Source organism: Nyctibius grandis, chromosome 8 (genome assembly GCF_013368605.1).
Source record: "Nyctibius grandis isolate bNycGra1 chromosome 8, bNycGra1.pri, whole genome shotgun sequence".
In the NCBI taxonomy this organism is placed as follows: Eukaryota; Metazoa; Chordata; class Aves; order Nyctibiiformes; family Nyctibiidae; genus Nyctibius; species Nyctibius grandis.
Window position 1 is genome coordinate 20,006,812 of NC_090665.1, and position 21,614 is coordinate 20,028,425.

A 21,614-nucleotide genomic window follows, 5' to 3' on the forward strand; every position below is an offset into this window, starting at 1 on the left:
AGCAGATGATGTAAGCATGTGTATGTTTAGTCAAATGATTTTTTTTAACGTCTCTACCACTAAGCATTTGCCAGCAACCATCGTTCTTGTAGGTTTTCAAGAGCATGTATCAGCATCTGTCAACAAGTAGTAAATGAGAGGAAACGTATGGGAATTACATATGTCTGTGGTGTAGAGAATGGATCAAGAGTGATTCCCAGCTGGACAAATTTTCTGTGCTGTAAAGGTGCTGCGGGGTTGGCCGCAGCCCAGCACAGCACATCCATCCCTTCTGTTGACTGCTCTGAGGTCTGCTGCTGTTGGGCTTTCTTCTGGTTTTCTTATTGGACTGAAAAATGGTGGGTTTTCTTCAGAAATTAAGCTCCCCATATTTCTTTTGAATAGATAGCAAGCTTTATACCTTGCTTCATTATTCGCAAATCACAGTGTTAATCTCTTTGTAGCACTGTGTGTGCACATGGAACTCCTTTTACAATCATCCAAATTTCAGTTGTTTTGATGTCTGCCTAAAAGATAGAAAATGTCTTGCTTTAATTTCTCATGTCTGTTTAGTATCTGTAAGATGGTAATGGTATGGTCAGGTGGCATCTGTGAGCTCTAATAGCTTTTGCGAGGTTGGTTTGCTCATGTTTCACCTAACAGGTGCAGTTTGGGTTATATGTAGGTGTTGCACCACAAGCCACTGGGAAGGGTAATTAAAAGATGATGCCGGAAGCTTGCTGGCACACAAACTCCACAGGGCAAGAGACAAGGAGAAGCTGCAGGTGACCAGTGCTTGGGTGGACCCAAGTTAATTACTGTAACGGCATCACAGGCAGTATAACAAGTGAAACAGCATTGTGTACTCCAGTGAGTCTCGTGCACCAAGGAGTCCTGCACCCCTGTGCTGGTGCCCAAGGTAGGAGGTGAGAATGAAAAACCCGATGGGAAGTAACACAGAGAGGTGCTGAGTACCTTACTGCTATCCCATTGTAACAGTGCAAAGGGTCCTTTCATCCCAAATACTGGGACAACCATAAAGGCAGAGACTATCTTTGGCCAGTGGGACTGGAGGGCTCGGTACCCAGTAGGACCAGGTCCCACGATAAAAGATGATGGATTTTGAGGTCAGCACCCCAATTCTTATGTAGTTGTGATGGGGAGTGATCTTGAGTTATTAACAGATATAGCTGGAAAAGAGGCATTTGGCAGGAGTAGATAGCACATTGGAAAATCACTGCCACAAAGAATATTGAGTCAAAAATTTAACCTTTTCTATTGACTAAAGTCTGGAAAATGAAAAAAGAAATGTCAGCGCTTTTAGTTTTCTTTCACAAAAAAACAGCAATCTTCTGCAAAGCAAAGTGATTTATTGAGGAAACAGAGTATTCAATGACAAAATTGAATATTCTGCCTAAACAAAAAAAAAAAGTCTGGAAATATTTTGGCCATCCCAAGTCCTGAGAATGATAAATAAAGATGATCATATAACTCATTTTAGCTCTGTAGTAGGTAAAAGTGGCTTAAGGGGTGGTCTGGCTGCAGCTGTGGGTTTAAGAAGAGATGGTAGCCTTGATTTCCCATAGAGACTTTGAGAACTGTGATGTTGACACTGTGATGGAGCTGTCTGCAACAGCTTGCTCTGTCAGTGTTTGTCTGTTTTGAATCAAAGGTGGTATTAATTCAGGTGCTAGAACTAGTTAAGAGAGATAGGAAATGTATTAAATCATTCTCAAAATTTTTTACCTTAGGCATCTGTACAGTTTCTTTTTTCTTCAAAAATGTTTTAGCAATGCTACAAGTTGGTCAAAATCCAGTGGAGCAGTGCAGAGCTGGTTTTGAAAAAAGCTTGTAAGCTTTTTCTGTCTTGGTGTGCTCAGCAAGTTTGATCAGCTTGTGTAACTTCAGGAGTTTTATTTGCGTGCTGTTGTTGCAAAGGATTGAGACAAATACAATGTATAGATTTTTTTTTTTTTCTTTCTTCTGAAGAATCCACACTGTCTACACAGTGAGAGGTTGCTGATGGCTCAACTATTCACAGTGCTTTAACTCACTAATACAGTCTCATTATTTACCCAGAGACTCCTTCATTTGCTTTATTTAATTTCTCAGCTGACAAATTCTGTCTCCCAGGTTACTCAATGTTTTCAGTCTTAATTTGTTACCAATTGGCTCTTCCATCAGCTGATACCAGCTTGAAGACATGATGCCAGCCTTTTATTAGTATATTCTGGGACTTGAAAGGAGAGATTTAGCTTTCCTCTTAAGTCTCCCTGTCTTTTATACTAAAATATCACCTAAAATACCAACTTCTGAAAGGTTGTTGAGAGCAAACCTAATTCGGATTTGAGAATTTATTTTCCTTCATCTTTTTCTAAGTTTAGGTGGCAAAGTTGTTTGTTTGGTTTTTTTTGAGTCCTCTGGAAGTTTTCCCTTGAAATCTCCTAGTGTTTTTTGAAGTGAGAAGACAAGATGTTGCAATGCTTAAATACACTACTTGTTTTTGCAGCATTACCATGGATGCTCCCTGTGGGAAGGGTTGGAAAAGCCCCGAGATGTGGGTACTCGTGAGTTCCCGGTGAAAATCAACGGGACGTGCTTGTGACTTTTCTTCATGGTTTTCAAAAAGCCCTCCTCTCCGAGTCAATAGGCTCTATTCAGAGAGATGGTCTGGGGTGACTCAGAGTCCAGTGACAGTGTGATTGTACGGGTTTGTGCTGGAGCGATTTGTCGTGGCTGGGGTTATTACAGTGCCAGCTCCCTCTCGCTGAACTCCTTCCCCTGGATCTGCTGGGAATGACGGGAGAGATGGAGCAAGGGCCAAAGCTTGCCTGGATCCAGCTTTGCTCTTATACCGGTGGAAACAGCAGAGTAGTCCTTTGAGGCCAGTGAATAGAAATCGTACAAAGTCAGCAAGGCAGCCTTGTCTTTATGGGGAAGGTTGTAGCAGTTTACCTTTTATTTAGTCTTTAAACCTGAGCTAACCCTTATGTGAGCACCAACCTCTGAAACCACAGGGAAAGTTCCCACAGGCTACAGGAGTTTTACCAAATAGCATTTTGTGTTGTTTTTTTGTTTCAGGTAGTGCAGTTGCTCAGGGAAATCTGGCTGAGGATCTGGCTTGCCCTGGTCTGTGCAACTAAGTTGGGAGGAGAGGGGTCTGTTTTTTCTGCCCTCCCTTGGGCAGGTTTCCTTTCCCAAGGGCTGTACAGACCCTTGTGTGTGCGCTACCTGTACAATAGGGTCTGAGTGCTAACTGCAGTTCCTTTATATTTAGTTTACAACATAAAATAGTAATGATAGTAATTCCCTGTGCAAATTTACAGCAGTGAAACTTGAGAGTGGGATCAGGCCCACATGCAAAGCTGTTAAGTACTTAATGTTACTTGTATCAACAAAACAAATCTCTTTTTGGAAGAGGAAGTGGGGGAATAAGAAGAGATTTTTGTAGTTGTATTTGCAGTTTCCTCTTCTCTTCCTTTCACTCTAGAAATTCTTTATCCTTTCATGCACAGTTGAGAATTAGCCATTTATTCTTAGGGCTGGCGATGCAGTCTTTGATATTTAAAATGGAATGTGTTCCTTTTTGATGCTCTGTGGTTTTGAATGAAGTACGTGCTAGCAGATTAATGGTGCAGAACAGTTAGATGCTGGCCATTTTTTTTCCTTTCCATATTATTTCATCATTTAAAAAATTACATATATTTTTAAAAAGAAGAGACTGTGAATTGTCTATTGTTTGTGCGGTGAAATTGTTTTCACAGTGTTGTCATTCTCTTCTAAGTAGAAATCGTTGAATAGCTATGAGCTGTCACATTTTTTGTAAGTTATAACTGCGTCAAGCTGTGCTGACAAAACGTCCCTGCACAACTGTTAATATGCGTTGTCATTTTAAGCATGAAACAGTTTAGTTAATGATTTATCTCTTATAATGCAGCACTTGGGGCAGCTGTATGATTTGTCTCTTTAGCAAGTCAAGTAATTTCTTTAACAAAATGTTAAGCACAGATGGGCCATAGGCTGTCAGTTAACCATTATTGTGCATGCATCTGCCTGCCTTCAATGCACTGTTTTATGTATTCAGCCACTTACTTAGGCACAGCTCTCTGAAAAGCGGAACCTACTCTGATTGGCAAATAAAATGTTCATTTGTCTCTTCTTCCTATTGTTTTGTTTTGGTAACACATGTCAGCAGCTCAATTACCCAGTTCATTAACAGCTCCCAATGGACATGATGGCCAACCCATGATAAGGAGGGTGATTGTGGCACATATGGTCAATAATAGCCTGTCTCTTGGTAATTGTAAATAAAAGTCACCGTTGGCCATTTCCTTTTACTGCAGCTACTGTTTTCCTTTTCACTTTGCTGTACAAAGCACATTTCTCTATGTGAATCAGCCCAAACAAAATAAAAATACCATCCACTTCTCTCAAGAAGATCACTTTTATCACTGTTGTGGTGGTTGTTCCCTTTCTGTGCTGACTTTTCAGCTTAGAGCTCCCAGGAGATGGGGTTGCTCTTTTCCAATTCCAGTAACCGATTAATTACTCTTATTAATCAGTTTACTTAAACAGCAACATATTTTCTCCCCATTTCTCTCATTCTCTCACTGCAGACTTTTGCAAAGTGCCTGTGGAGTTTAAAAAAAGCCATTTACAATGTTTTTGTAAGTATGCCCTTTGCAAATAGCAGTGGTTTTCAAAGGAGTAATTGAAGTGTGACTTAATCCTTGTTAGATGAGTGATATTCATGTCTGGAACAGAGGCTTGCTTTTTGGCTTCGTTTCTTGCTTTTTAATATATCGTAGTCAAAATGCCAGTAGAAAGGGCTAAAAGCAATTTTACTACTTGTGAGTATTTCACATCGTACTCGATATTCTGTTGCTTTCTAGCAAGATTGAGATTTTTCTCATATATTTGCTGATCTGAAATTTTCACTTTTAACAGGGAAATAGGAGCATGTAGCAGCATTAGCGTGTTTTATCTTAACCCCACCGACAAATCTTTTGTGGCTTCTTGTTTTGTTCTTTTTTTGTTTGTTTGTTTGGTTTTTTTTGGTTTTTTTTTAGAAAATTTGCTTTTCCTTTTCCTCTCGAAGAGGAGTCCAACTACTACCAAATTTTGGGCTGTGACCTAATGGGGTGCCCGCATCTCCTGTCTGTTCTCTTCCCCTGTTGACAGTTCACAAAAAAGTGAACAGTGAATGGGATAAAATTGCAACTCAGAGTCCTGGTAAACTTGCCAGAAGTGCTTTGGTGGGAGCAGCACAACCTAAAATTTAGGGGTGTTCTTCTAATCGTGGGAGCATGATTTATCTTAGATAAACATGGTGTTCAGTTATGGCGTCTTAAACCGCTCACAGGTGGCTGGGGGGTGACTCCAGACCCCCCAAGCTCATTCCCCGCTGCCTGCCATATTCATAACTAATCTGTAGTCTCCACCCAGGGCTGCGGGCACTCGGGGAGTTGTTGAGTGTCAGAGTTTATTTGTCCTGTTTTGATTAGCACAGACCTGGCAGGGCATATTTTCTTTTTAACGGCTCCTTGCTGTGACAGCGAGATTTCGGGAGGAGGAGAGGGGAGCCTGGCGTCAGGTTTCCCCAGGCAGATACAGCAAAATGAAGGGCTGCTGCGCTGGGAGGGAGGTAGTTGGTCGGCTCCGGAGTCTTCATTATATTTTGTATGCAAATATGAGCCGGCCCCTAAATGGGACTGCCCAGAGGGGAGGAGAGAGGGGGGCTGCTAGTAGGAAATAAAGATGCCATTTTATTTTCCTGTGGACTTTATTTTGAGAAAAGAAAGGACGCCAGATGCATTTCTAGTCCGTCGGCTGTTAAAACGCCAGCTGCTGAAAGCCTATCCCAAAACAAACAAGGATCCAGGGAGGAATGCACTGCTGGCCACCTACCACCGCTGCCAGCCCTCGAAGAGAGCCAGTGCTGGAGGTTTGTTTAGTGAGTGCCTGGGGTGAGGCTGACGGCCGCATCCTGGGATGGTTTTCCCTCTTTCCCTCCCTTTCCTCATTAATTCATCCGCAATATGACGGAGGGTTGCGCTTGAGCCCCCTTACCTCTGGCAGGGAGAGGCAGCCTTGGAGGGGCGCCTCCAGGTGCTGAGGTGTGGGGAGGGGGTAGCTGGGATTAACCCCTGCTGTGCACCCCCTTCGCCCCGGCCCACCGCCCCCCTCGCGTCCCCGCAGCCCCCTTTGTGCCTCCCGCATCCTGCCAGGCAGGTGTCAGAGCCCTGAATGCGGGCAAAGGCCCCGCTGATGGATACCACAGATGGAGCGTGGAAATCGCTCCAATAGGCCCCAGCCACAGGCCATTTCTTAGGGCCCAACAAAAGCCTCCAAATAAGTCAACAAAAATCCCAAAGATCACAAAGAGAAAGTGTCATTTGTCATTTACTGTGGGTTTGTGTGGGGGTGGCGGCCCCGCTGCACTCCTCCGCGCCTGCACCCGAGCAAACACGAGGCAGGTCACTTGTGTCTTGTTGGACGTGAAAGGCTGCGGGGATCCGCCGGCCGCCCCGCCGTGCCCGCTCCTCCCGGTGCGGGACGCCCTGGCACTGGGGATGCCCCGGCCGAGCCTTAAGTAATAGAGATGTGGTGCGAGGGATAGATCCTGTGAAATTAATCTTGCATAAATAAAGAAATGGGAAGGTCTGGGGAGGGTAGCTAGCACATAAAACCACTACCGGAACCCTCCCTCACCTTTGGTATATTGTTTTTTTGGTCTTATTTTAGCTAGATTGTGGCTACACAGAATTTATCTAGGGCAGACCCCAGGCTGTTATGCTTACAGGAACAGGCTATGTAATATTTTATTAAAAAATTTCAGTGAGTGAAGGATTGCCAGAGAAGCTGTGCCTTCGCGGGTCACAGAAAGATAATCCTTTCTGCCTGCATTTGTCAGGTGCGCTGTGCTGCAGCCATAATGTATGGATTTTAAATGGTTGTCATGTTTTTGTTATTTAATTATTCAAATGAAATGTCTTGCTGAGAGGAAGAACAACCTACAGAATGACCTCCTGTGTGTTATTTTGTTGTTTGGTTTCTTGTCCCAACGTGTCTATTCACAGTGTTTGGAAAAGCGATCATTGCAGAGCTCCAGGTGACCAAATGCTTATGACACTGGGCAGAGGTTTTTTGCGTATCATGATGGTAACCATTATGCCGTGTTTCCTCAGGCCACCAGACAGGTTGCGAGGGGTTAAGCGACAAATAATTACTCTTTAATTCTGTAATTCCTTCTTTAATTAAACTTCATGGCTCAGCTACTGGTAGTGCTTTTGGCTGCCTCTCCTGTTTGAAGCTGTGCAGTAAGGAGGGAAGCAGCAATCCCCAGGGATTTGGCTGCGGATCTCCTAGGGCACTGGTGAGTCTCCTTCTTTCTCCTATTTATAGCTTGAGGGGTTGGAGTATTAAGGTCATTGAGACAACTGTAAAGGTTAATGATGTGTGTATTGTCTGTCTGTGGAGGTGATGGAGATAGAAATAAGCCAGCTAAAATCTGACCACCTTTACCTGTGCTGAATAGTATCTTTTCATATCATGGAAGTCAGTGGATCTATTAGTCAGAAACTGATAATCTTTACAGAATCACAGAATGAATCAGGTTGGAAGAGACTTCTGGGATCATAAAGTCCAACCATTGCCCTGACACCACCACGTCAACTAGACCATGGCACTAAGTGCCACGTCAAGTTTTTTCTTAAATACATCCAGAGATGGTGACTCCACCACGTCCCTGGGCAGCCCATTCCAATGCCTAATGACCCTTTCTGAGAAGAATTTTTCCTAACGTCCAACCTGAACCTCCTCTGGCGAAGCTTGAGGCTATGTCCTCTTGTCCTATCGCTAGTTGCCTGGGAGAAGAGGCCTGTAAGGCCTCTGTAAATAAAAATAATGTAATAACTCTTCTTAAGAAGACTGTGTAAGAAATAAAAATAATGTAGTCTGTAGCACAGACATGTAGCTGTCATTTGAGATTACATTTGTCTAATTTTAGTACTGCAGATCAGACAAGACAAAGGAACTCAATGTTTTCAATAAAGCTGCACATAGCAGCCAGGCCTGGGGAAGGTAACACCAGTGAAATCAGATAGGTATGAAAGCCATTTCATTTGATATACATTTTCTCCCTACTTTAATTTTATTACTTTCTTTCTAAATGTTTGTACTTGATTAGATGTATTGTCCTGGACTCTTTAGATACTTTCTTCAGTTATTTCTGACTGGTTTACCTTTGTGCCTTTCATATACTGCTTAATGAAATGTAAAGCTAAAATAAAAATGAAATTAAGTCAGTGTTTCAGTTCTGCATTCTCATTGCTGTATGAATGCAAGGTGCAGAGAAACATCCCAAGATGTTACTAAGTCTTTATAAAACATTTTTTAGAAAGATCGTTATAGGTCTGCTGACATCACCCAGTTGATGAAGGAATTCACTTCAGAAATTTAGTGGTAAATATCCACTTCAAATTGCACGGTTTAAGCTGGCTTTTATAGGTATATATGTAGATGTTTGAAGAAGTTCCATACATGTAGAGTCTGAGAGTATTGAAAGAGATCCTGAGATCTGGGCATTTGACTTTTTTTTTTTTTTTTTTTTTTTAAAAAAAAACCTCGTCATGCACAATCAATGGCAACTTTTGTCAGGAAAGTTGTCTCCAAAAGGGACCTTCCTGAGTCCTGTTTCAGATCTTACCGCATCAGGTATGGTTAGAGCACAGTGCTAGCCAACATGCCCCTGTTAGCATGGCTGGTGTGCTGTCCTCCACTAGTCTAGCTTGTCAGCAGCAGCTGTTCTGCTTAAGGTGGGTGATTGAATATGAGGTTAACATTGGAAAACTGTATTGTAAATATCCTATGTTTCCTTTCATTCTTGAGCAGCAGCATGAAGCCATCCTGGAGGGTTGTAACTTGGCGGTTGCTGAGGAAGGCAGGTGTCGCTTGGGAACCCAAATGAGATTTGGGGTTTGTCACTAATTCAGACAATGTGTTATGTTCATTTTGGGGTACCCTAGATTGCCTGTTTAATAGGGAATGAACTTGAACTGTTTGGGATAGGATGTTTGCACTGATTCCCCTTTGTTCTCGAGGACAATATTCTCAAGCACCAGAACAGCTTAATCCAGTCTTACTTGGGACAAAACTTCCATGTGAGTAAGAGACTCTGAGACTTGGATGTTTTCACAGTACATTGACGCTGAGCTCCTGATGTCCTGTCTATGTTTGGTCCAAGCGATTGATGGTGTCTGGACAATGAAGATAGCTTTTGCATAAGAGCCTCTGGTCGAGCAGAAATTGTTCTTTTTTTGGTATGCAGAAATTCATAAACTCTTCAGCTGAGTTGTCTGAAAAAGTACTTTGTCTTTCTCATGCTGTAAGACCAAGTAAACAGATTAGGTGTATTTATTAGTTCAAACAGCTTGAGTGAAATTGGAAATGTAAGATAGCTAGAAATGAACATGGTGGGGGTTTTAGCTGGAGCTTGAGAAACAGTGATTTCTTTCTTGCTTTGTGTTCTCAGTTACTTTAAAATAAATCACATTACAATTATTCTAAATCAATGTCTATATCAATGATTTATTTGGAATTATTGAAGTAGTAGAAGCAATGCTTGTGTTTCAACTGAGCAAGCAGTTTCAGCATCACTGGGGAGTGTCTGCCCTCTTTAGGTGGTTTCCCTTGAAGACTTGGGGAAGAGGGAATGCTTGTTGCCTGGGACAGCAGCTGATGCAAGAGAAGACTGGCTTTGAAAGTCCACTCTTTTGGTTTGTTACTGCTTGTTGGAGAAAGAGAATGTGGTCGGGTACTGGAAGAGGCTTCGCTGCCTTCACAGTTGTAGAGATGGTTCAGCTGTGGCTGGGCTGTAGCTGAAGTCCACTTGATTGCCAGGGAGCACAGGGGGAAACAAGCAGTGATGCCAGGAGCTGTCTGTCTGTGTGTGTGATCTCACCCTCTTCAGGTCCATGAAACCCAGTAAGAGTTTTGGTTCTGACTTCTCTTTAAACCGCTGATCGCAGGAGTTGGTAGCCCCTTCCTGGGTTACAGACATGCTGTACGTGGCCTGTTTCTTGCCAACTTTCCTTAAGTACAGACTTGGAGTGTGGTGTGAGGGGCCTCTGGTCCAACATAACCTGGCTGTTTTGCAGCCACGTCCTGAACTGTTTCCTGGAGACTGAGCATCAGGATGTCTGTGTGTAGCCGTGCTCTGTGCTGGAAAACCTCCCAAGGTCAGGAGGAATAATGATGAAACCTCAGGCAGAGGAAGCACACAGTCTGTGTATTTCAGCTCTGGACATCACATATGCTGGAATCTCCTTGCTTTAGTAACTGGAGGAGTCAAGTCAAACTATTGCTCTCAGCTACTCTTACAAGACTTCTCTGTGTGACGTGCGTCTCGATTGTTTTTTTTTTTTTTTGTTAAATATTAACAGTTGTCTGGCCTGTCCTAAGGTTATGTTAGGTAGTCCTAAGACAGGCAAGTAAGTTGCAAACAAGTGGGAATGTTTAAATGTGATGAGATACACTAGCACAAAGATGTGTAAAATACTGTTCAGAGTGTAGGAGAAATAATACACGACATGAAGTAAGTAATTAATTCTCTTACACAATCAACTTCTTCAATAGTGCTCCCTACACTTTTGTAATCACTTCCATAACCATTTCAGCAATAAGGTTTTAGTGATGGATCTATAGGGAAGGTCTCATGGATATGTGTCTGTAGAGATGGAATGTTTAAGTTACAACATGCACACTGGTGTGACAAATATTTGTACCTGTTCACTGGTTCAGGGAAAGGAACAAGGCCGTATTGCTTGTCTGATTGCTTGGGACTAAGCAGTACTGCTGAAGCTTTTAAAACACTTGCAAACTGCTGGAGGAGTTAAAACAAAGAAATCGAATAATTCATTTACTCAGAAAGATTTCTAGAGGTTATTAAATATTCTTGGGCTGGGAAAAGGTGCTAAACTCATAGTTGAACTTCTGACAGTTCTTTATTTGTTTGAGCACATTTGCACAATGTAACATTTGATTTGTTTCTCACTTTTTTCCCTTTTTGAAGTTTGCTAACTCAGTTCTGAGTCATGGGGAAAAAGCAGCTTTTCCATATAAGAAGATATCATCGATTGATCCAATATTTTGCACCTTTTTTTTTTCCTCTACTAAAGCTAATTTTTGTCTTTTACTTTTTCTTTTTTGAGCATCGGCACCCCAGTCTGATGAAGGCTCTGACATCGATTCTGAACCAGATTTACCTTTAAAAAGAAAGCAGCGTCGTAGCAGGACAACCTTCACGGCAGAGCAACTGGAAGAGCTGGAAAGAGCTTTTGAGAGGACACACTACCCTGATATTTATACTAGGGAAGAACTTGCACAAAGAGCCAAGCTCACGGAGGCTCGTGTCCAGGTATGTACTTAAAAGCTGCCTAACAAAGGGAATTTCCTTTTCTGTTAGCATGTCGGTCCTTTTATATTCTTACGTGATCCTACTCTGGGGTAGAAGGAAAATATGAAGCTACGTTGTTTACAACCTTAGGGGTTTTTGCATCTCTACATGGACGTTGGTCTTCCAACTGTTTAAGACAACTGGTTTGAAAAAAAATTTTGTGTTTTCCCCAGTAATTGTTCCATACCTACCATGAATATAATAACGAGCCTTTGGAGAAGAAGGCCTGTTATCCCAGTTTGTTTATTTTATGCATTTGACAGCACTCTGCATGTAATCAGCTCAGCTGTTGTGCCAGTTTATAGTTATTTAACTGATTTCATCTGTTGTTATTTGGGTCTTTCAGGCATTAACAGAGGAGAGAAAAACATCTTAAAAAGGACAATGTGTCTGTAGAGCCATGCAAGTGAGCAGGGTTACTGGTGTAGTATCTACAATTTACTTTTAGGTTAGCTTTTGAAGTCGACTTGATTTAAACCTTGTAATCTCGCTTTTATCCCCACTGTCAGTTTAATTCAAAAGAAAATAAACCCTCAAATGACTGTTAGGTCTTCACAACTTCATGTAGATCTGGATTGTCTAAAACAAGCTAATGTGCTGGAGAAGTAAACAGTAGAGTTGAATTAAATTAAAAAAAAAAAAAAAAAAAGGCACGAACCAGGATTTTCAGATGTCCAAAATGGGCAAATAGGAGCCAAATCACTCTAGAATAAACTGCACCGAGGAGTTCAGGTTTCGACTAGGACTTACTCCCTTTCACAGCACAGAAGCACGTCGTGTGAAATGTTTAATACCGCAGGCAGAATCCTCTGCTGCTCTTTCACTACTTGACATCTAATAGTCATTTGGAAAAGCACACCCAGTTTAAATCAGCCTGAGTTGCAAGTGCTCGTAAGCAAATGTGCAGTTGGGTGACAAACAAAATGCTGTAGCTTGTCATCTAACCAAGGAAGAGAAATGAGTGGTAACTTGTGATCTAACCGAAGATACAGGTGAATTTGGTTGCTTTGGTAAAACTCTGTTTTTATGTTTTTACCTTTGGAGCTGAGCCTGAGGCATTCAGACTCTGCAAACTGAAATAAGCAATACAAAATATCCCTCTGACTTTTTAAGACAAGCATGCCTATTGCAACATGGCTGTATTATTGAGTATCTGTCTCGAAAGATCCAGACTTTTTCAGTTTTACCTGTTAAATGTTTTTGCAGAAGACTTCACACTGCATTTCTTGTAAGCATTTGTTATGACTGGGAGAGAAAATCACATGTATGGATGAATTTGTCTCAAAGGCAAACTCAGTGGTGCATGACTCTTTTCTTAACGTGTTTACTAAGTAAAATGCTTGCAGAACAGCCTCATATATAGACTTGGGCCAGGTAAGACCAAATCAAGCCCTGGGAATCATCCTTGCACAAACATAATAAAGATAACTTCCTACATAAGTTCTGTTAGTAAGACTAATGGGATCTAGGATATGATGTTTTGGGCTATGTTAGCTTCGGTGGAAAAATATGATAAAATGAAAAAGACCTTGTTCGTGTTTTTCTAAATCAATGACCCACATGTAGAAGAAAAGCAGAACTCTCATTAACATAACAGCTGTCTTAATGTGGCTTTAACCCTGTGACTTTTTACATTCCTTATGGCTTCCTTGGTTCCCTTGAGACGCATCCTGTCTCACACCACTCCTATGATCTACAGCTTCACAAATTCCCCAGTACCTCTGACATATGGATATTTTACCTAACGCAGCATGGAAGAAAGTTCCTAGTCAATCAATGATTAAAATACCAGAACAAAACCTTTCTGGATTAAAGATGAGCTGGGGTTGAAGTAGCCAGCCTGTGGGCAGTTTCCTAGTGCACTCCATCTGTCTGGTACCCTTGAAGCCTGGCAGAGTGATTTAGCAGTGGATTAAGGGATACAGGATTTGCCTTATCAGCATTCAGCACCTCTCTATAGCCCCTTAAAATAGCCACCTATGATGGGCATGAAATAAAAAACGACCTGTGAAAAGAAAATAACCCTAAGAGACTTGAGGCTGAGAGGGCTGGATAGCCATACTGATGTAGCATTCAAGCTTTCTTAGTCACACTTCTTTTTTGGTAACAGTGTGACAGCGATCAGAGATACCAAATTTTATATGGACATATACACAAAGATCTCTTTGACTGCTTCCTGATCAAGCATCATCTAAAAGAGCTAGCTCTTTGCACCCTGAGTCTGGCTGAGCCCAGAAAATTATTTTATTCTCTGGAGCTGTAAGGACTAATTTTGTAGAGTTGTTTTACGTTATTTAATTGATTACAACTGGATCAGCCTTGCTGTTCCCTGTGTCCCTCCACGTAGTGCTCACATCTCATGTTTTGTTTTTTCTATCCTGTCGCCCCCGTGCTTCCCCTCTCCTACTCCCCAAAGCGGTCTCTGAACACCTGTGAAAGGAAGAGTCTTAAACCGCCAAATCATCTATTTTCTCACTTCCCCACTGTTGAAGGGTAACCAAATGCATGTTTCTAAACTGGTTGGTTGGAGGGGACGGGAAAAAGTTGCCTATGGGCTGAGATCAAACTTAGAACATTTCAGCCCCTAAGGGGAATTTTTTGAAAGCTACAAGCAACTGAAAACAGACTTTACACTGTGCATGTTATTTGTGTACTTAATTGTGGGGACAGGAAAGGCTTTTGGGGAAAGAAGTAGTGCAACAACAAACTCCACGTTGCACATTGGATGCAGCAGCAAGGGAAAAGTTCTTTGGTCTTGTGCATTCATCAGATACAATTCAGAAACATAAGTAGAATCCCACAGGCCTAGGATGACCCTTTATTATAAAAAAAGTAGCAATACCCTGGGAATGTGAAGTTAAAGCTTCAAGTATTATGAGTAAAAACCACAGACATGCAGTTCTTTACTGGTCCAGTTTAAAACCTTATTAAAGCTATCATTAAGTTGCAGTGTAGGCCCTTAAGGTCTGTGGCCTATTTTTACTGATTCAATCTGAAGGCGAATTCTACAAGTGAAATTATCCCCAGTGTAGATAAGGATCAAAGGCTCTTTCTGGGCTTCAGAGCAGTGCGGTTATGTTTTCTGTAACAAGTAGCGCATAAGGAATGAAGTGGGTAGCGTCTTTTCTGGTCACCTTTTGATTCCCACATCAGGCTTATTTTTAGATCTGGATGAACTGGGCAAACTTTGGCAGCAGTATGGAGCCTGTTTCAGATTGATGCTGAGAGGTCTTTACTTCAATCTTTTGGTAAAGGATTTTAAAATAAGATTCAGGTTTGTCCCGTGGCAGGCAGAAGGCCAGGAAGCCTGCCTTGGCCAATGGAGTCTGGCCAGTCAGACAAATCTTTTTGGGCTGTGTGTTGAAGGCAGGTCTCCCAAATTATCAGAAATGTGATGCGTGAGACTTGTGTGTTGGACCATGCTGAGGATGTGCCACCAGCTGTATGGGATCGTGTGGGGCAGGGGTCCTGCCGTGAGAAGCGGCTGGCACATGGCCTTCCTGGTTAACCCCAAAAGGCAATGGGGGAAATTAGTTTGGATTTTTTTTTTTAGTCCATGAATAATGATGAAAAAGCAGGGGAAGTTGCGAAGAATTCTGAAACGTGAGTACATCCTGTCCTGAAAAGGTTCTTCTCGGCTGAATCCCAGGTTTAAACTGGTTTGCTTGAAAGCTTCCAAAAAGAAAAACATTGTTTAACAAAAGCATGTGTCTGAAAACTCAGGCAGGTCTCTCCAGGCTACTAGGATGGGGTTGAATGTTCCCATGTCAAACTTCTAATCAGCTTGTAAGCTTTTGTAAAAAGCTTATTACAGCCTCAGCAAATAAAAGAAGTCCCAAGAGCTCAGAAGTATAGAGTAGCTGGAAGAAAAATTATAAAAATCTTTTTTTTTTTTAAAGTGCTGTGCTTGCATATTGTTCTCTTTGTTTCACTGTGGTACAAGGAGGGGAAGAGATGGTTTGGAGAAGAAGGTAGTGGTGGGGAAGGTGAGAGAAGAAATGATGACTCCTAAGCTAGTAGTAAGGTTTGAAAGCTCTGAAGTCCAGTCTCTTAGCTTTAGTAGTCTCTTCTCAGTAGCAAACAGTGAAAGACATTCACTGGGAGATCATGGGGGAGGGAGGACCTGTCCCTTCCTGCCAAAAAAAAAGTCTTTATTTGCCCTCAGCTCCTCTGAAATGGTTTGAGCTTGTACGCTGAACTGCACAATGCTACAGGGAGATGGGGTAAAGGAACGTGGGTCAGATTCAGGAACATTTAAGACCTTTCAGCAGATCTTTACAGTTATTCCTGATGTGGTTTCTGGAGAATTTATAGTGCCTTTTCTTGAGGCTGTCCTTCTTGCATCATATATAGGATAAAGAAAGAAAATGTTGTGTGCGTTTCTTGTAGTAGATAACCCTGTAATTGCAGATTTTTTTTTTTCCCATGGCGTAAAGGAGAAATTCTTATGGGTAAATTAGCCAACTACAAACATATGCAGGACCAAGAAGACATTTTGAAATATAAAGGAAAAGAAGGGATGTGATTTTGATTCTTTTTTTCTGGTGCCGGCTGCCCAAGGGCTCAAATTAGTGGCACTTTCATTTATAAATACACAGTTCAATTTACTTATTACTCAATATTTTGCAGAACCATTCAGCTGCAGTGTTTTAGAAGTATTTGTGTAGGACTGAGTCAAAGTCTTTTCAAAGAAACCTATGAGTTGAGTACGTTGGATCGCACTGGGAGGCGGTTGAAGTCCTTGTTCCCTTTGGCACAGCCTAGTTTTTTTTGGTCTGGTCTCTTTTTATATTGTGTGTGGTGTATTGTTTCTTTGTGGGGCTTGTTTTGTGTGTGTGTTGTTTGTTTGTTTGTTTTTTTCTTTTTTTTTTCCTGTTTGTTTTAAAAAAACGCTGGTTTCCATCACATTGATAACTCCTTGTATCCCAACTAGCATGACTTCCCATTGCCATAAACAACAACTCCTGGCAGACCCCAGGCGGAGAGCCTGCAGCCTTGTGGTGTTCCCACTGGTGGCCATGGCCGGGCATTCTCAGCAGGCTAGAGGCACAGCTTTGGGATGCCATGAGGAAACAGGCCTACCCATGGCGTGCCTCTGTGCGTATGCAGTAGACCTTATTCCTGTGAGGCTGGGGCTGTGCAGATGTTGCAGTGTAGCTGATTTACCAACTAGTTGTTGCTAAAAAGCAATTCTCTTTCTACTCTTTCTTCTTCCTACGGCTTGTCCCTGGCAGTGCTCTCCCTGGAGATCATCTGATACCATGGTGAGGCAGGATGGAAATTCACCCTACTGCGAAAAAACAAAAAGGAAGCAAAAAACTTGTTTTCCTTTTTTCCCTGCTGTTTTGTGTTCTCTAAACGAACTCCCAGTCGGGCCAGGCAGGCACGAGGGCTGGTGTCAGCCGTTGGCCTGGCGAGAGGGTGAAGTGCCTGCACAGAGTGCTCTGAAGGTTGCTGAGGTAAATGTAGATCCAGCACCAACAGGGACCTCAGGACCAGACACTGTGGGTGTCTTTAGAAGTCACGCTGCCGTGTTTTGCAAAGGTAACAGAGTCATCTCTGTCTGGGCTGGTGCAGCCCAGCTTCATTAGCAGTTTCCTTCTTCAGCCTCCCCTCTACGCAAGGCAGCCCCGCTGCTTCTGGCACATGCCAAACTTCTTCCCTGAGGGCATGCCCACCAAGGACTCCTACTTGCAGGACGGTCAGACTTTATTTTGAACATGCGAATCTTGGGGGAAGGGAAAGGCAGGGATCAGCAGGGTGTGGGGGAGTCAGTTACCATGAAAAGTATCATAAGGCAAAAGGAGAAAAAACCCAAAAAACCCCTCTGTCTAAAATTAGAAGTGCCGCTAACAATACATCAGTCTTCTGACTTTGTGTGTTTTTGGCACTCATGCTTGCAATGGTCAGGGCAGTGTATAACAAAGTATCTACGGGTTTTCTACAAAATTCACATCCCGAATGTTTTGCCCTGCTGGATCAGGGGTCTTTTTGCCTTAAAAGCACATAGAGCACTCTGTGTTTATGATCAGACTGTTGAAATGTCAAGGCTAATTACACTGGTGTGTTCCCAAGTGAACAAATGCGTCTTTTAAAGAATATCCTGTTAAGATCAAGGAAATAAGATGTTGGCGTGATCACTTGCAAACTACTTAAAGAAAAAATGATAATAAAAGGCAGGTTCTAAATATTAGAAAATAGAGATGGGAGAAACCTATTAGTTCACCTCATCCATTCCACATCGGTGCAAAATACTTTTTTAATATTCTATTGCAGAGTGATTTCTTTTATTGGTCAGTCCAGTTCCAGATGCTTGAAAAACTGGAACCTCCAGTGCTTCCTTCCCTTAAAGGACTATTTATTTTTTTTTTTACCTTTGGCTCTAGATTTCATCCTCTTCAGTTCTGTTTTTGAGCTGTAAATTTTGGCCAGACACTGGGGTTCAATTCTGTTTCCAAATCACCTGGGTAATTTACATTCCATCTTTGAAAGTGACATAGAAACTGGGGAGCCAGAGCCTCACTAAGATGAACGTGACTTGGCTTCTGGTGCAAACATGGCTTTTGGATGCTTGGGCCTCTCAGACAAGATGCGTTTCTTCTGTCCGTGCCTGCATTTGCACAGCACCAAGCACAATGCTGAGCTAATTTAGAGTTCCTGCATGTTACACCAACACCAGTAGATCGTATTCCTTCAGACATAGCACTGTTTGAGTAAGAACACTCTATTTTGAGTCTCCAAAATGCAGCACCTTGCTTATCCGCTGCTTTTGCTTTCATGGGGGAATTCAGTGTGGGTCGCAGCGATTTGAAGTGCTATCTAGGGTTGGTGTGCCTTCCACTGAGATCTGTGCTGCTGCGGGTGAAGGCAACACAAAGGACGCGTTAGTTTGTCAGATTAAGTAGACGTAGATAGTTTAGAGTTTTTCTCTTACCCCCACTCTGGCACTTTCTCACAGTGTGACACTTGCGGTCTTCACCAGGGGCTGCGTTATACTCGGAGCATCTCTGCGTGTAGGTGATGGTCGCTTCCCTCTCAGAAGGGAGGGTGAGAGAGAACAGAAGCATCCTGTGGGGAACCTGCTACATTTGAAAAGGCCACTCATAAGATGAGGATTTTGTCATGCTGTTGGAAATTGAAATTTGCTGAACATAAGAGGACATTGTGTTTAAATCGTGTTGGAAATGTACAAACAAAAGACAATATTTCCCCAGGTGTTTACAATATGTTTCTAAACAGACACATTGGCTTGTGGTGACTAGATTTATTTTTAAGTCTTGGCTTGATATTGGCAAAATTTTTCAAGATTTCTTTAATTAGTGGTAATAGTGCACATGGATTCCTCATGATATATGCTGGTTTAAAAAAATAAGAAAATTTCCTGAACTCTTGAGAATAAGTCAAGGCAACCAAACATAGTCTAAGTGAAATACTACGATTAAAAATAATAATAAATCATTTCAGTCAATATAGAAAGCATATAACTGCTACTGACTAAAGTTTGGGATCTGACCAATTTTATTAAACATTACACAAAATGTAAATAAAATGCTTAGGTTTGAGTTATTTAGTTTTGAGTAATTTTCTCTTGACTTTACAAAAAACAATTTTCAACCTTTTAACTCTCCCATTTAATTTTATTTGTATTTTTTTCTCTCTTGTCTTACTGTTACATTATTTCTTCTTTATGTTCTGTCATGCACAACGTCTGAAATCTGCAGTTACCTGGTACAAAATGGGAGTTAAACACAGTTGCAAACCAAATCTAAAGCCATGTGAAAAGGGTGAGGCCATGACAATAGTAAAAGTTGTTGTGTTAAAACATCCAGAATTACAGATTCAGAGCTTCAGTGTGTTCATTTGTAAAAACGTGTGATGGTAAGAGTTGGGGCCATGCTTATGGTCTTTTTAAAGATAAATTATTTTCAGTATTTTTACCAAGGCTGGTCCAAAGCCTGTTAAAATCAAAAGGAAACAAGTACATGTGTGGTCAGGCCCCTGGTGCTTACTGTAAAGGTGTGGGGTTTTGGGGTTCTTTTGCGGAAGGGGGGTGGGGAGGGTGGGGTGTGTGTTTTTGGTTTGTTTTTTTTTTTTTTTTTTTCATTTGCTTCTGCCATTCTGTAGTGATGAGTGACATGTGATATAGGTGCCAGTCAAGCAGCACCCAGTTAGCACATCCCAGTCGCATGGACTGAGGTGGTAACACACAGCCTTGTTTCTGCACAGACCAGGCAGGTTCCTGAACCCCTGTGGAGTCCCACTTAATTTAATGGGGCTCCAGGTGGCAACAGAGCTCTGTGCAAGGACGTTCATCGCGGGGCTGCTGCAGGCTTTTTGATACTGTTGTGTCCCTTTCAGGGATGTTTAGTACATATTTGCAGTTCTGGAAAAATGCAAATCTATAAAATGAACCAAAATCTACCTGTAAATAAAAGCATAAAACTTGGCATTAATGCAGATCACTTGCTACTGAATTAAAGTCTGGGATCTGACTCATTTTGATAAAGATCTAGGGCTTGAAGGCAAATCCTTACCTGTAGAGGAAACAAAATCTTGTTACCTCATTTTCCTCAGTGAAATCCACTCACCTAGTGTAGTTCAGTTAGTGTTCCCAAAGTATTTGGAGATCATCAGATAACCCTCTTGACCTGAAGAAGGGAGAGTGTCATGGAGAAAGCCATAGTTAATGATCTGGGTAGGCTAATTACAACATGTGTTTGCTGTTCCCCGGTCCCTCTCTGACCCCTATTATCCTTCCTAAGTGCTCTTTGGCTCTTTAGCAAAACGTCTCGCTCCCTCTTCAGCGTTTCTTGCCCCTTTTTCCTTCTCTTTGGTTGTCTTCAAAAGATACTGTCGCAGGGATGTGAAACTGGTGGGCTTTGGGAGACAGGTGTAAGGAGTCTGCGAGGAGTAAATAAGAAATTTAGAGTTAAATGTCAGTGAGGGAAGCAATGGGTAAGGAGAGAGGTGAAAAAGGATATAGATGATTATAGGATGAGAAAGAAAAAAATATTGCTGAATCTAGACCCATCCTCAGCTATTGCTCATTGCAGGTCTTGCATCTCCACCCCAGTGCCTTGTCCCTGCCAGCTGCTTTTGGAAATGGTTCATGTGGAGGCAGAAGGAGGGTTACTATGTACAGAAAAAAAACAAGAGAGGGATTCCTGAGGTAGAACAGAGGCTCCATCTATCCCTCTGTCCTAAATCTTAAAGCAGAGTGGGAGTGTGTAATTGAGGAGTAACGTTGTGGCCAAAGGAGGAGACAGCTGTGTGAACTGAGCATCCCATTCTGAAAAGAGGGTGAAGCCAGATCAGACTACATGGTGACAGATGGCCCACGTCAGAAACCAGATGGCTGAGTCCAACCATTCCTGCTATGAAATAGCAAGCGAAGGAGAAGCCCAGAGTGTAGTCCAAAATGTTGTTACGCTCTTATGTAAGGGCCACTCATGGTTTGTAAGTGATGTTACACTTCAAAATCCAGTCTGTGATGGCTGATTCATAAGCCAGCATGGGCTACTTGCAGGAAGGGTGACAGACCTGAGACCCAACTTACTTTTACAAATACATCTACGTGTGGCTCATCAGCTAACATGCCTCAGTGACTTTCAGGCCAGACTGCCTTACAGGCTGGGCAAATGTACCTTGTAAGATGCTAACACTCAGTTAACGTCTTACCTAATTGATAGTATCCATGGATGATCATTGAAGTTGCTTCAGGGTGTACAATTATGAGTAATTGCTTGTTTACAGATGTGTGTAGCCTCCTCTGTCTTGAACAACCTTTCTTTTCTGCCATGGTCCACCTCATGAACCTGAGCGCTGTAATCTAGAAGTTGCTGTAAACCTGCAGTGGGACAGTGTGGATGCACGCTGGTCCAAGCATCCCTGCTGTGGTTGGTTGCCCTTCTGATTTGTGGCATGTGTGATCACTATAAAACCAATATTAACATATGTGTTTTGCAACTCTTATTATGTCTGCATTTGTGAAGTCTTGCCTCTTCCTTTCTTGTAGGCAATAAGAGCCATCCAAGACTCTGAAAACTTAAAACATGAACTGAGAATGACGTGAAGTAAAGCAGATTTATAGCTAAAATGTCCCACTAATGCAAACCCCATCTGTTTGGTACCCTGTCCTGGGAACAGATTTCAAAGTGGCTCTGAAATGCTAATCTAGTAC

The 21,614-nt window shown here is 42.1% G+C and overlaps 1 protein-coding gene across 4 annotated transcripts in view; it reads left to right on the forward strand.

Moving 5' to 3' along the window:
* PAX3 (paired box 3) overlaps nt 1-21,614 on the forward strand; it is a 79,443-nt gene that overhangs the window by 42,827 nt on the left and 15,002 nt on the right. For all 4 annotated transcript variants that reach the window (XM_068406094.1, XM_068406092.1, XM_068406095.1 and 1 more), the window contains one exon: nt 11,190-11,395. In XM_068406094.1, coding sequence (XP_068262195.1) covers nt 11,190-11,395 — 206 coding nt within the window. The remainder of the gene's footprint in view (nt 1-11,189; nt 11,396-21,614) is intronic.